Source organism: Phascolarctos cinereus, unplaced genomic scaffold, assembly GCF_003287225.1.
Source record: "Phascolarctos cinereus isolate Bilbo 61053 unplaced genomic scaffold, phaCin_HiC Scaffold_7;HRSCAF=346, whole genome shotgun sequence".
NCBI lineage: Eukaryota > Metazoa > Chordata > Mammalia > Diprotodontia > Phascolarctidae > Phascolarctos > Phascolarctos cinereus.
In genome coordinates, this window is record NW_027556180.1 from 188,638,331 (window position 1) to 188,651,945 (window position 13,615).

Here is a 13,615-nt window from a genome sequence, read left to right on the forward strand (position 1 = left end):
CTATTAAAAACACTAGTGAAGATAGGAATAAAGGGCACTTACCTTAAAATGGTAAGTACTATCTATCTAAAACCATCAGCAAGCATTACTTGTAATGTGGACAGGCTAGAAGCATTCCCAATACAATCAGGGGGATGCAAAGAGGTCCATTACCACCTCCATTATCTAATATTGTGCTAGAAACGTTAGCTATAGCAATAAGAGAAGAAAAAGAAATTAAAGGAATTATAATAGGCAATGAGGAAACAAAACTGTCACTCTACAGAAGATATGATGTTATACTTAGAAAACCTTAGAGAATCAACTAAAAACCTACTTTAAATCAGTAACAACTTTAGCAAAGTAGAAAACAAAATAAACCCACATAAACCATCAGCATTTCTATATATTACAACAAAGTCCAGCACCAAGAGATAGAAAGAGAAATTCCATTTAAATAATTGTAGAAAATGTAAAATACTTGCCTACCTGCCAAGACAAACCCAGGAACTATATAAACACAACTATAAACCCAGGAACTATATAAACACAAATAAAGTCAGATCTAACCAACTGGAAGAATATTAATTGCTCATGGATAGATCAAGCCAATATAATAAAAATGAAAATTCTACTTAAATTAATCTATTCACTTTTATTCAGATTTATTTGTTCAGTTCCTTATTCAATTTGTTCAATTATTTTATTCAGATTTATATCAAACTATCAAAAATTATTTTATAGAGCTAGAAAAAAATAGTAAAATCCACCTGGAAGAACAAAAGTTCAAGGGTATCAAGGGTATCAAGAAAAAAATGTGAAAAAAGATGATCTAGCCCAGGGGTGGGGAACCTGTGGTCTCAAGACCACATGTGGCCTTCTACATCCTTGGGTGCGACCTTTTGACCGGGTCCAAGTTTTACAGAACAAATCCTTTTATTAAGGGGATTTGTTCTGTGAAGTTTGGATTCAGTCTTACTATCTCAGGGAGGTGAGAGGAGAGAGAGGGAGGGAAGAAGGTATAGAATTTGGAACTCAAAACTTTAAATAAAAATTTTTTAAAAATTAAGGAAAAAAAAGAAATTATTTTCTCAAAATTTATAATAATCTAAATTATCATGTATGATAATCCTTTTTGCCCTCTTTGTAATGTGACAACTAAGAAACTCTAGAACTTTCCAGCTTTCTTAGTTCTCCTAGCTACCTGATAATTCCTAGTTTCCTTTTCTGGCTCATCAATCACATCACATTCCCTAACTGTGAGTATGCCTCCAAGGCTATGGAACCTCTTTTCTAATTTCTCTATATTCTCTTCCTTGGGAATTTGGAGGGGATGAGGAAAAGTTTATGTAAAAAGTAATACCTGAGCTATGTCTTGGACAAAGCAAGGGATTCTATGAAGTGGAAGCGAGGACAGAATAAAGTCCAGGCATAGGAGATAGCCAGTGTAAAGGCACTGCCGGGGGGGGAGATGGACTGTTGTGTGAGGACCAGAGAGGAAGGCCAGTCTGATTACACTGAGAAGAGTGAAAAAGGGAGTGTAAAGGAAAGTTGAAATAATGTTGTGAAGGGCAGAGAAATTTATACATGATTCTAAAGGCAATAGGGAGCTTATTCCATCACATGTAGTGTTATTCTAAAATCCGAAATTCTGACCTTGTAGTTCATTTTTAAGATGTGTGTACACCACTAAATCTTGTAGCTCTTTATGACAAGTGGAAGTAGAGATTACTCCTCTTTCAATAGTTCCTTAATAATCTAACAAACAATGCAAATTTATTAAGAGGATCTCTAAAAAATTTTTAAAAGTCTACCATCTTGAATCTGGAGAAGACTGACACAGACGATGGCTATTCAGCCATATCAATGCTATGGCAAGAGAAATAAAGCTTCTAGAGAAGCAGACATTAAGAATGAAAATTTCAACTAGGTAAGACTCTTTTTTTATGGACTTAAATAAGAGTTCTCTCCTTCAACTTTCACTATAAAATAAAAATAAATGACACATATGTATTCAGTAACAACTACATAAGTGTGATCTTGCACTAAAATAATGTATTTGTTTTCATACTAAGTAATGTTGTAGTTTTTGAGGCTACATTTAAGTATCTTTACCTCAGAAACTAACCTTTACACATAAAGGACCTTGATAAAATATGGCATTTGCCTGATATTAAATTCTTTGTCTTCATTTGTTCCATAAAGCATGAATTCTAACAGATAGGCACAGTTACATAATTGCACTTCAAAAGGAGTCTTACAAAGCCACATCTGGGCTTTCAGCAATCACACTTAAGTGACTCATTCAAGTGACCTTATTTGCTCATTAGCAACTCTAGGTACAGGTTGCAAATGTCAGAAAGCTTTAATTTACATTTTAAAAAGCACATCTTGCAGCATTTTAATGACAATATTTCTGAAATATTAGTTCAAATCTAACTTTATATACTCATCTATGCCTTTGGCTCCAAATCTTTTTGCCCTAGATTCACATGCCCTGTATGTGCCATTACTAATAGGATCACTCTCCTTAATATTTTAATGTTTTGACAATTTTAAATGCCATTTGATAAAGGACTTATAATTTAGCAATCATGACTGATTTTACTACACATATTTACTTATGTTTTAGTTTTTAAGGTCTCAAAATAACAGAATATAATACACACATCTTAAAAATTAACTACAAGCTCAGAATTTTGGATTTTAGAATAACACTACATATGATGGAATAAGCTCTAACTAATGTGAGGCTTTTAAAATTAATCCACATGAACACCTTTCAACTTTTCACATACTAGCATGAAAAATCTATGGGAAACAGACACTACCATCATTAATATAAAGTTTATTTTGTTTTGTTTTCATCCCACAGAGATATGGAGTAGCCCAGAAGAAGCCTATTTATGACCTGAATATGTGTACAATTTTCCGTACAATTGTATCAAACCTATTTTGAAAACACCAACAAATAATCATGCTATTCATAGTGATTTAGACAGAGGCAGTTCTTGTCTCCTAGGGGCTTATAATTTTCATTTTCAGTCAATGTTTGTCTTCTATACTAAGTTATGCAGAAGGAAGGTAGTTATAAATATGAAATAATGATTCTGTTAATGCAATGTCAGAAACATTAAATCTACTTCTCTAAGGGTCTATTTATGAAATAGCAGCACATGCAAACATGAGAAACCCTTTAAAAAAAGCATAAAATATACTTTATTTTCCTGAGCAGAGGATGCAAATAATCAGTTATATGCATCTAGGTTTTGGGACTGCGTAATAGGTACTACTGCTCTTCTTTATTCAAAGAAGATGGTGCTGGCAGTGATTATTACATACCGGGTGAAAGCCTGACGAGTCCAAATGCGCCACTCTCCTTTTCACACTGTACACATATAATGATTCTTCTTTGCTTTGTGGTTAGAGCTGCTCATTGTGTAAATTGTCAGGATTCTGCTTCTCAAAAATCAGAATGGATGCCATACTCAAAGAAGAACTAACATTTTCTTTGCTGTAATACATTAGTCTTGTGTGTATGCTATTATTTCCTAGGCAGATCAGTATATGTGAATATGAATTTTTTTGAAATCCCTCAGTGAACAATTAAAGGGTACCGGCCTGTCTGAAATTATCCCTTATAGTATACCGTGCAACTTCTTAAAAACACTATCATCCATTTTCCACAACATATGCATTTCTACCCTAAGTGTGAGAACAAGTGATGAATTACTCTTTTATTATTGTTGTTATTAATATTACTACTACTTATAGTATTCTGAAATTGGAAATGAAACTCTTACTTTGAGACATTTCTTTCCCAATTGGGAGAAATTTCTGTATTAAGATTGGTTCAGTGCAATCCATATTTATTGTATGTAAAGAACTGATAGTTTTCTTGGAAGCATGGCCATCATAAATTTGCTTTTCAAAAATGCATTAAGTTTTGTTTTTCCTTTAAATTCTGCAAAAGGTTTTTTTCAACATCTTTCTTCCTCTGCCATTACAGTAGTATTTGCCAAAGGTCATTCTGAAGATTTTGGTTAGTTATCAAAGGTGAATATTCTGAGACACTGAGATAATTGCTATCTCCAAGAGTAAAAAGTTACATATCATCTTTAAGTTCATTATAAGAATTAGTTCACAGGTTTCCCTCTACACAGTAGATACCCACCTCTAAGTTGCTTTGTATATTTCTGTTGGTATGTTGCTCCCTACCCTCACCCTCCGCCCCATTAGATTTGTATGCTCCTTCAGGACAAGGGCTGTCTTTTGCCTCTTTTTGTATCCTTACTGCTTGGCACAGGGCCTGGAACATAGCTGGTGCTTAACAAATGTTGACTGATCGACTGATGGTACTAAACATGTACTAAGGCAAAAACAAAATCAAGACTATGTAAAAGACTAAGAACTAAGTTCTTGTGACTTGACCAGTTAATATTCAAAAAGGACTGTCCATGAGTCCTGGAATATATGGCTTAACCAATTAATGTTCTTAAACCTTCAAGTACATCTGAAGGGCTGAGGCTTCACTGATAAGGACTGACATCAGAAACAGGTTTTTTTTAAATACAATTTTTACCAAGGGACAGTTTAGGGAGAAGACTGGGGCAGGATTAGAATTAATCATACAAGTATAGAGGAAATGTGTCCTTCATCTAGTAGTTGCCAAGGAATCCAGATATAAGTAGCATTTGAACTCTAGTATTAACTATGCATCTGAGATCCATCTCTGAAGTCCATCAGTCTATCCATCCATCAATAAGCATTTATTAAGCTACTACTATGTGCCAGATACTATGTGCTAGGCATTGGGCATACTAATATAATAAATTAAACATTCCTACTTGTAAAGAGTAATAACTCATATACTTCAATAAATCTCAACTGATATACAGGCATTATATATTAGGTTTTGCTCTTACCTTTCAGTAGAATAAGGGTAATATTTACTACATAATTATTTCTTTAAAGAGAATTATCTACTACAGTGTATAAGTTCCCACATCTTGTTTTAGAAACCCATTGTGAGGAAGGTTTCTGGGGAGATACTTTATGGCTTTAAACAGTGATGATATCTTCAAGTTAGGGTGAGAAGGAGTATATCTGTGAACCAAGTACTATCACACAGGTTCCTGCTCTGTTCAACATAAAGGAGGTAGGGTAAATGTGATTCAATGAATTCAGTCACAGAAAATTCTGCATATAGAAATTTATACTTAGCAACCAAAGAGACAGATGATTATCAACAACACTCAGACTCATAGAATCACTTAGATTCTGCATAATAATATATAAATATACATATAAATTATATATACATAAATAATTCTGTACAATAGCTAGAAAAGGACCTTTAGAGACGATCTATCCTAACCTTCTCATTTTACAAAAGAAAAAATTAAGTACCAAAGAAGTTAATTGCCTTGCCCAAGACTGTACATTTAGAAGTAGTACTAGAACCCAGGAAGCCTGATTTTTAGTCAAGGGTCTTTTCTTACCTTTGGAGTATTCATATTTATTATAAATAATTATAAGAAAAAATAATTCAGATGAACATATTTTGTAGTAAATGAAAGGATATTTCCCTGGTGATGCTGTCCCACTCTATAATCAGTAAAACTCTTTTCTGGATGGAAATTAAAGAGAAATAGGAGATTTGCTCGCTCAAAAGCAATGACCTTATTTTCTTCATGTTTTTCACTCACAAAGGCCTACAAGAATTAAAAACATATATTACCTTCAAAATATTTAAATGACTCTATAACTGAATTATTAGCAATGAAAAAAATAGCTTTTATAATTGTCAATACAACAGCCTTATATTTTACTAGAATAATGTTAAATACTGTATTGCTTTTTTAAAAAATGTACTACAATTTTGAAATAAATTCCATCAACAAAAATCTTACAAGCATGCTAAAAAAAAAGGTTCAGAAAAGATTCACAAGTCTTTTTTATGACAATAATAGCAATAAGAAGGAAACAGAATTTTACACAATTATCTGTTGCTTATATGTTATGGTTCATTTTAAAGTATAGGCGTTATATAAATACAATCATATGAAGAGATGTTTTTAAAATATCTGTTTCAAGGCTTTTAATCTTGGATTTGTTTTTTGTTCAGGGACTTAAAATGATTATTCTGTTTTTATCTTCATGACAGAATAAATGTGAGATTATGTCATAATAAGACTTTTACCTTTCTCAGTAGTTATGTAAGTTATATATCAATGGGAACCTGAACTCATTATATACATTTAAATTTGCAAACTTCAAAATACAGAGCATAAAAACTCAAATTCCAGATAACTGTCCATCACTTTAAGTTTCCTAATGGTAATTTCAAATTTTGTTTCTAAGAGGAGATTTTTCTATCTTTCCTGCCTTGTGGATCAAAGTCCAATTTTTGATAACTTAGAATCGATAATGTTTTAGAGTAAATGCTAATTCTTTTGGTGTTCAGTAATGTTTCTGTAGAATAGAAGCTTTATTTCACCATTTCTGTGGAAATGCAGTTGCATTTCTGACTAGGATGTTGAAGACAATTTTGTTGAATATAGAAGATTTTCAGCTCACTTTTGAAAAACACAAACTAAAGTAAAAGCAACAAAACAGCAATCTCAAATCATGCCTTTATAAAAGAAAATGATTAACTATTAATTTTTCACTGGGAAAAAATTTACATGTATCAATTTTGTTTGTTCTTTGAACAAATAACTGATGTAACTGAAAACTGGCAATCCAGTTCCAATCATGAGTCAATTTCGTGAAAAATACAAACTAAGGTTCAGGAATGATGGCTACTAATGAAGTGACAATTTTGCAACCAGGAAAAAGGAAAGGCAAATAGAAAATGTATACCATCAATTTTTTTTAATGACATTAATTCTATAGAGAAATGGTAAAAAAAAAAAACCTTAAGGTATTTTCACAATAATTTGTACAATGGTATTTACATGAGGTTTTAAATTCTTATTTTAAACAATTTTAAAGAAAATTACTAATTTTTTAAAAAAAATTCCTGTAATAATAGAGACAAAACTGTCTAGGATTCACATTATTTTCAGGAAAGAATGTAGTGACAAGTTTTGACAACTTAATTCATGTCACTGACACTATACAGTGCATAAAGAAGTGTCATTTAAAAGATCTGTATATAGATTTAAAATTAATACTATTCTAAATAGTCCACTGATGACTAAAGAAGAGAATTTTCTGTATGGTGCTTACCTGAGGTGCTGAAAGCCAACCAAATCTTTCTTCCAAATTTATTCATATCTTTGTCAAAGTTATTGAGGAATTTATAGCGAAGGAGTTCATCATCACTCAGATGAAACTGCCTCCTAGCATAATGGTAACTCTCGTTATTTCCTTTTCTCGGGAAGTCCAACCATTCTGGATGGCCAAATTCATTACCTACATAAAAACATTCATCTGTAAATGTTATGAAGTAAATATACATATGAGCTCAACCTCAGTTGAAAAAAAAAGAAAGAAAGAAACCCAGGAAAAAAGATTTTAAAAATTTAATAGATGCTATAATTTCTTAGAAGTATGATCTCTAGAAAAATGGATGTAATAAATAAAAAAATTCTGCATATAGTAGATTAAAAAATATTTTTAAAGGACCCTTATTTTTTCCCATTGTTTCCCCCTCAGATCTATTTCATCCATTTGCTTTTTGATTTCAGATTTAGAACTTAGGAATTATCGAAAATAGGAACGAGACAAACTCATGTTGGGTATTATTCAATGTAAATTTTCCTACACTCCTAATACCAATAAAAACTTCCATTCATTGGAAAAAAATCTGTATTCCATCCTGAGAGCCAAACATATGCTTTATCCTTCCTCTAACTTTCCCACTTCTGTTTTCTTTTCTCCCTCAATAGTCAGAGTATCTCTTCAAAAATCAACTCATTTCTTGCTTCCGTTATGCCACTCAATTGTATAACTTTATAAAGATATAAAATGGTATTATATATACAAATGTTGCTCACTAAAGAATTCCAATGTGGAGCAATTCTAAAGAATGAAACAAATAAATGAGGGATCTCTGCTGATACATTTAAAATATAATTCAATTTACACATAACTTTCAGGAATATATTTACTACTCAAAATAAACATCACTTTAAGCAAACACTGTTCTAACAATTATGGAGGGGGGAAAAAAAGCAAACCTACTATTATACTAAAAGTACAGAAAATGATGAGAGCATTCTTGAAAATTTAGTAGAAATGGAAAATAGTCTCCCATAGTCCTTATAGCTGTGGTTACAATAGACTGTGATTTCAAGAACAGAAACTGCTTCATTAATGTGTCTTAGCAAAAGAACTATCCTTTCAAAGACTACATACCCTAATTTTTGTTTAGAAAACTATAGTCAGAGTATCCACAGATGTGACAGATGGTACAGCAGGGAGTACTAGAGTGAGTGCTTATTGCAATAACCTATGTCCCAACTCCAGAAGTCAACTTAAGGGTAAATAAAATATATTCCTATCAATTTCTCAAAGTGTATGAACTATTATTGGTTCACTGACCTACTTATGGGCAAGCTGATATGCCTCTAGAATTACAGGATCTCTACTTATTGCACAGAAGGAATACATTTTAATTGCAATCTTATTTAAAATTCTTTTCCTAAACATGAAGAAGTTAATGTGTATCCATGGATAAAAAACAAAGTACATTTTCAAAAGGTTTAGGAAGGATCTCAAATGATGGCCAACTTAAGAAAAGCTTTGAGGTTCCTAAAACAGTGCCCATAAATTGGTACAGTTAAGAAAACAAAAAATAAAAAACAAAACATAATTGGGTTTAGTGTAATATATGCCCTAAAGCATCTCCAGGCAGAAATTTGTCATTAATAATTATTGCATTGTCTAGTACATAGGGAAATAATAAACTTGATGTTTATACAATTCTGCATAAAAACCCAGTGATTATACACCTGAAATTTTGTCTTAATTACTTCCCAAAGTTAGATAAACTAAGGCTTATTGGTGAGAATCAGGGGAAACATATAGGGAGTATGAGAAAGAAACACAAATCCAAAAAAAATCACAACAAAATATGAAAAGCCATGATAGAAATAGAATAGTTTGAAAAAGCTAGTGTAATTAGATTCATATTTCTTGGGGACAAATTGCCAAATTATTAATTTATATGATCTATAAGGAAGTTCTTCACATTTACACTCTAAGTCTCAATTTTATGTCATTACTTTTAAGGTTATGTTCTCAATCAATCAATCAATAAACATTAGCACACCAGAACCTGTGGTTGCAGTACAGCAGGGACCCTCCTCACAGGTCCAGGACAGAAAAGAGTGCTTGTAGTCACTCACGCACCAGAGCAAAGAATAGTAAACATCTCTCCTTAGATCATACCACCCTGGAAGAACTGAAAACTTACAGGTCCCTAGAAGTATCTCTGAAAACAGCTGCACAAAACCTCTGAGGCTTGGATCAGTGCACCCTCCACCCTGGAAGCAAAGCCCTACTTTAAAAATGAGTTAAAAATTAAGTGATAGGCTGGAATATGAGCAAATAACAGAAAAAAAATTCTAACTATACAAAGTTACTACGGTAATAAGGAAAATCAAAACACATACTCAGAAGAAAATAACAAAGACAAGGCTCCTACATCCAAAGCCTCCAAGAAAAATATGAATTGGTCTCAGGTCATGGAAGAGCTCAAAAAGGATTCTGAAAATCAAATAAGAGAAGTAGAGGAAAAAATGGAAACAGAAATGAGAGTGATGCAAGAAAATCAAGAAAAACAAGTCAACAGCTTGGTAAAGGAGACACAAAAATATACTGAAGAAAATTACACCTTAAAAAACAGCCTAGGCCAAATTGTAAAAGAGGTCCAAAAAGGCAATAAGGAGAAAAACGCCTTAAAAAGCAGAATTGGCCAAATGGAAAAGGAGGTACAAAAGCTCACTGAAGAAAATAATTCCTTAAAAATTAGAATGGAGCAAATGGAAGCTAATGACTCTATGGGAAATCAAGAAACAATAAAACAAAACCAAAAGAATGAAAAAATAGAAGACAATGTGAAAAATCTCACTGGAAGAACAACTGATGTGGAAAACAGATCCAGGAGAAAAATTTTAAAATCACTGGCCTACTTGAAAACCATGATTAAAAAAAGAGCATAGACATTATCTTTCAAGAAATTATCAATCAAAACTGCCCTAATATTCTAGAACCGGAGGGTAAAATAGAAATTGAAAGGATCCACCTCTCAGCTCCGGAAAGAGATCCCAAAATGAAAACTCCTAGCAATATTATAGCCAAATTCCAGAATTCTGAGATAAGGAAATCTTGCAAGAAAATACTGCAAGCAGCCAGAAAGAAACAACTCAAGTATTGAAAAGCCATAGTCAGGAAAACACAAAATTTAGCAGCTTCTACATTAAAGACTAAGAGAGCTTAGAAGATGATATTCTGGAGGGCCAAGGTGCTAGGATTCCAACCAAGAATCACCTAGCCAGTAAAACTGAGTATAATTCTCCAAGTGAAAAAATTAAACATTCAATGAAATAAAGTACATACAAACATTCTTGATGAAAAGACCAGAGTTGAATAGAAAATTTGACTCTCAAATACAAGACTTAAGAGAAGTATAAAAAGGTAAACAGGCAAGGGAAATAATAAGGACTTAATAAGATTAAACTGTTTATAGTCCTACATGGGAAGATGACATTTGTAACTTATGAGAACTTTTTCATTATTAGGGTATAAGATAGCACATATAAACAGTGTACATACACACACACACACACACACACACTATATAAACAGAGGTCACAGGTGTGAGCTGAATATGAAGGGATGATATTTAAAAAGGTAAAATTAAGGGGTGAGAGGAAAGCACTGGGAGAAAAGGAAAGAGAAAAGTAGAATGGAGTAAATTACCTCACATAAAAGAGGCAAGAAAAAGCTTTTACATTGAAAGGGAAGAGGGGGAAGGTGAGAAGAAGTGAGTGAACCTTACACTCATCAGAACTGGCTCAAAGAGGGAATAACATATGAACTCAATTGGGTATAGAAGTATACCTTACCCTGCTGGAAAGTAGGAGAGAAAGGGGATAAGGGGGGGAGTGGAGGGGAGGGGGAATGATAGAAAAGATGGCAGATTGGGGGAGGGGTAGTCAGAAGTAAAACACTTTTAAGGACAGAGTAAAAGGAGAGAACTGAATAAATGGGAGTGGGGGACAACAGGCTGGAGGAAAATACAGTTAGCAATAGTAAATGTGAAAAAAAATTTTGAAGCAAGTTTCTCTGATCAAGGCCTCATTTCTCAAACACATACAGCAATGAGTCAAATTTATGAAAATAAGAGCTGTTCCACAAATGGTAAATGATCAAAATGCATGAAATTTTCAAGTGAAATAACCAAAGCTATATATAGCTATATGAATAAACACTCCAACTCACTACTGATTGGAAAAATGAAAATTAAAACAATTGAGATATTACCTTATACTTATTAATTTGGCTAATAGGAGAGAAAGCAAAATGACAAAAGTGGAGGAGTTGCAGGAAAAATGGAGCATTAATGCACTGTTGGTGGAGCTGTGAACTGATTCAGCCTTTGTGTAGAGCAATTTAGAACTATGCCCAAAGGCTATAAAACTATTGCATACCCTTTGACCTAGCAATATCACCAGTAGGTCTGCATCCCAAAAGAACTGGAAATTGAGGCGATGCCCATCAACTGGGGAATGGTTGAACAAGGTGTGATATGTGATTATGCTATCTGAAAAGCCTAGAGATACTTGCATGAGCTGATGCAAAGTGAAATGTACTGTGTACAAAGTAACAGCAATGTTGTCAGATGACCAACTGTGAACAACTTAGCTACTATCAGTAATATAATGATCCAAGACAATTCTGAAGGACTTATGTTGAAAAATAGTATCCATCCTCAGAGATAGAACTGATGGTGTCTGAATACAGAATGAAGCATTTTTTTAACTTTTTCATTTTTCTTGTTTTTTTTTGTTCTATGTTTTCTTTCATAACATGACTATTATGGAAACGTTCTGCACGACTACATATGTATAACCTATATCAAATTGCTTGCCTTCTTAATGAAGGGGGGTAGGGAAGGAGTAATGGAGAGGATCTGGAACTCAAAGTTTTAAAAATGAATGTTAAAAGTTGTTTTTAGGCTCAGTTACTTAAAATCTAACCACTGCTCAGATTCTTATAGTCTAGCCAAAGCTCAGTTATGTTCACATTCCTTAAAAGTTTGCCCAATATGAAAGGTGTTCTAATATATCTTGTCTTCGGCTGAAAGAAGGCTTCAGTCAAATTCATTCAGGAAGGACCCAGGTGTTATGATTTTGGGGTCCCAGAACCCATAAAATCTCAACCTTTTGGTGGTCCGAATGGGGAAACTGCCCAACCCCAAATTCTTCTCCAGCCAGAACTGGAAGGTAGGTAAGCCTCCCCACCACAATACACTTATTTCTTGCCCTGTAGTTGGGGTCACCCTCCAAGCACCTAGGAAGGCTTGGAGGTGCTTTTTGGGCAGTCAACGAGGCTGTCTTGCATTTGGCCCGATGCTCTCAGGCTCTTGGTCCACTGGTTCATTTCAAGGCCATGGATCTGGCACATCTTCCACAGCAGAGAGGACAAGAACAGACAACCTATCCTGAAGCGTATGCCCAATTCTATCAATTCTCTTACCACTACAGAATTGGGAGAACTGCAGGTGCTTTTTGGTTTCCTGAGGCTTACTCCCTTCCTTCCCTCTGCATCCCTGAATCCTCCTTCATGGAGGTTACAGAAAAAAGTTACAACAGTTTAAAACATCTTAAAAGATTCTGGAGGTTTTGTGATCTATCATTAAGGAGTTTTGAAACACCTCTTTATAACCCTGGACACTTCCTTCTCCCACTCCCTTCCCTTGAGTCAAGAAATTATCTGTTAACCCTTCTCACAGGAAAAGAGAGTTTCATCCCCGCCCCCACCTCTGAATTCACCTTCTATGGCATGGGCCCTCCTGGCAATGGCCTTGGGCCCTAGGACAACTTTTGCCTGGAAGCATCACCCATGCTCAGCACACCCTTCGAACTTGGGTAAGCATGCTCTTTTAGAGCTGTAGTTTTAACTGTTAATGATGAGATGTTGATTCTCTGTATAAAGTAATTTGGAAATGCATTTAACCAAACTGATGTCACCTGATTGGTCATGGGTTTGTTTCAAGTTTCAAATTGGTGAACTTTTTGTATCAGTTATGTCAAGCAACTTTTCATAATTTGGTTACCGCTAAAATAATTTGGCTATTGTTGGTTATTGTTTTAATACGTAAATTTGCCAAAAAGCATGTCTGGGTTTTGGCTTGCTGAGAATTTGCAAGTATATAGAAATAATCTCTAATGGTTGGCTTTTTACACCAGGACAAAGTTAAATTTGAGATGTAAATCTGGAAAAGTTTTTCCTAAACTGTGATTAGTGAAACTTGCTGTTTGAGGTAAAAGCTCATAGGATTTTATTTTGAGTTGTCTGATGGATCATAATAATCCATCAATAATCCTCCATCTAAGACAAATGCCACAAGCTACTCAGAGAGAATGTGATACTGGTGGGAAGTCAGCATCGGGAAAAGCTG

The 13,615-nt window shown here is 33.8% G+C and overlaps 1 protein-coding gene across 1 annotated transcript in view; it reads right to left on the bottom strand.

Moving 5' to 3' along the window:
• The window catches only part of GBE1 (1,4-alpha-glucan branching enzyme 1), a 279,718-nt gene that overhangs the window by 31,333 nt on the left and 234,770 nt on the right, over positions 1 to 13,615 (bottom strand). Inside the window, 3 exon segments of the mRNA XM_078147433.1 lie at positions 5,562 to 5,693; positions 7,213 to 7,248; positions 7,250 to 7,398. Coding sequence (XP_078003559.1) covers positions 5,562 to 5,693; positions 7,213 to 7,248; positions 7,250 to 7,398 — 317 coding nt within the window.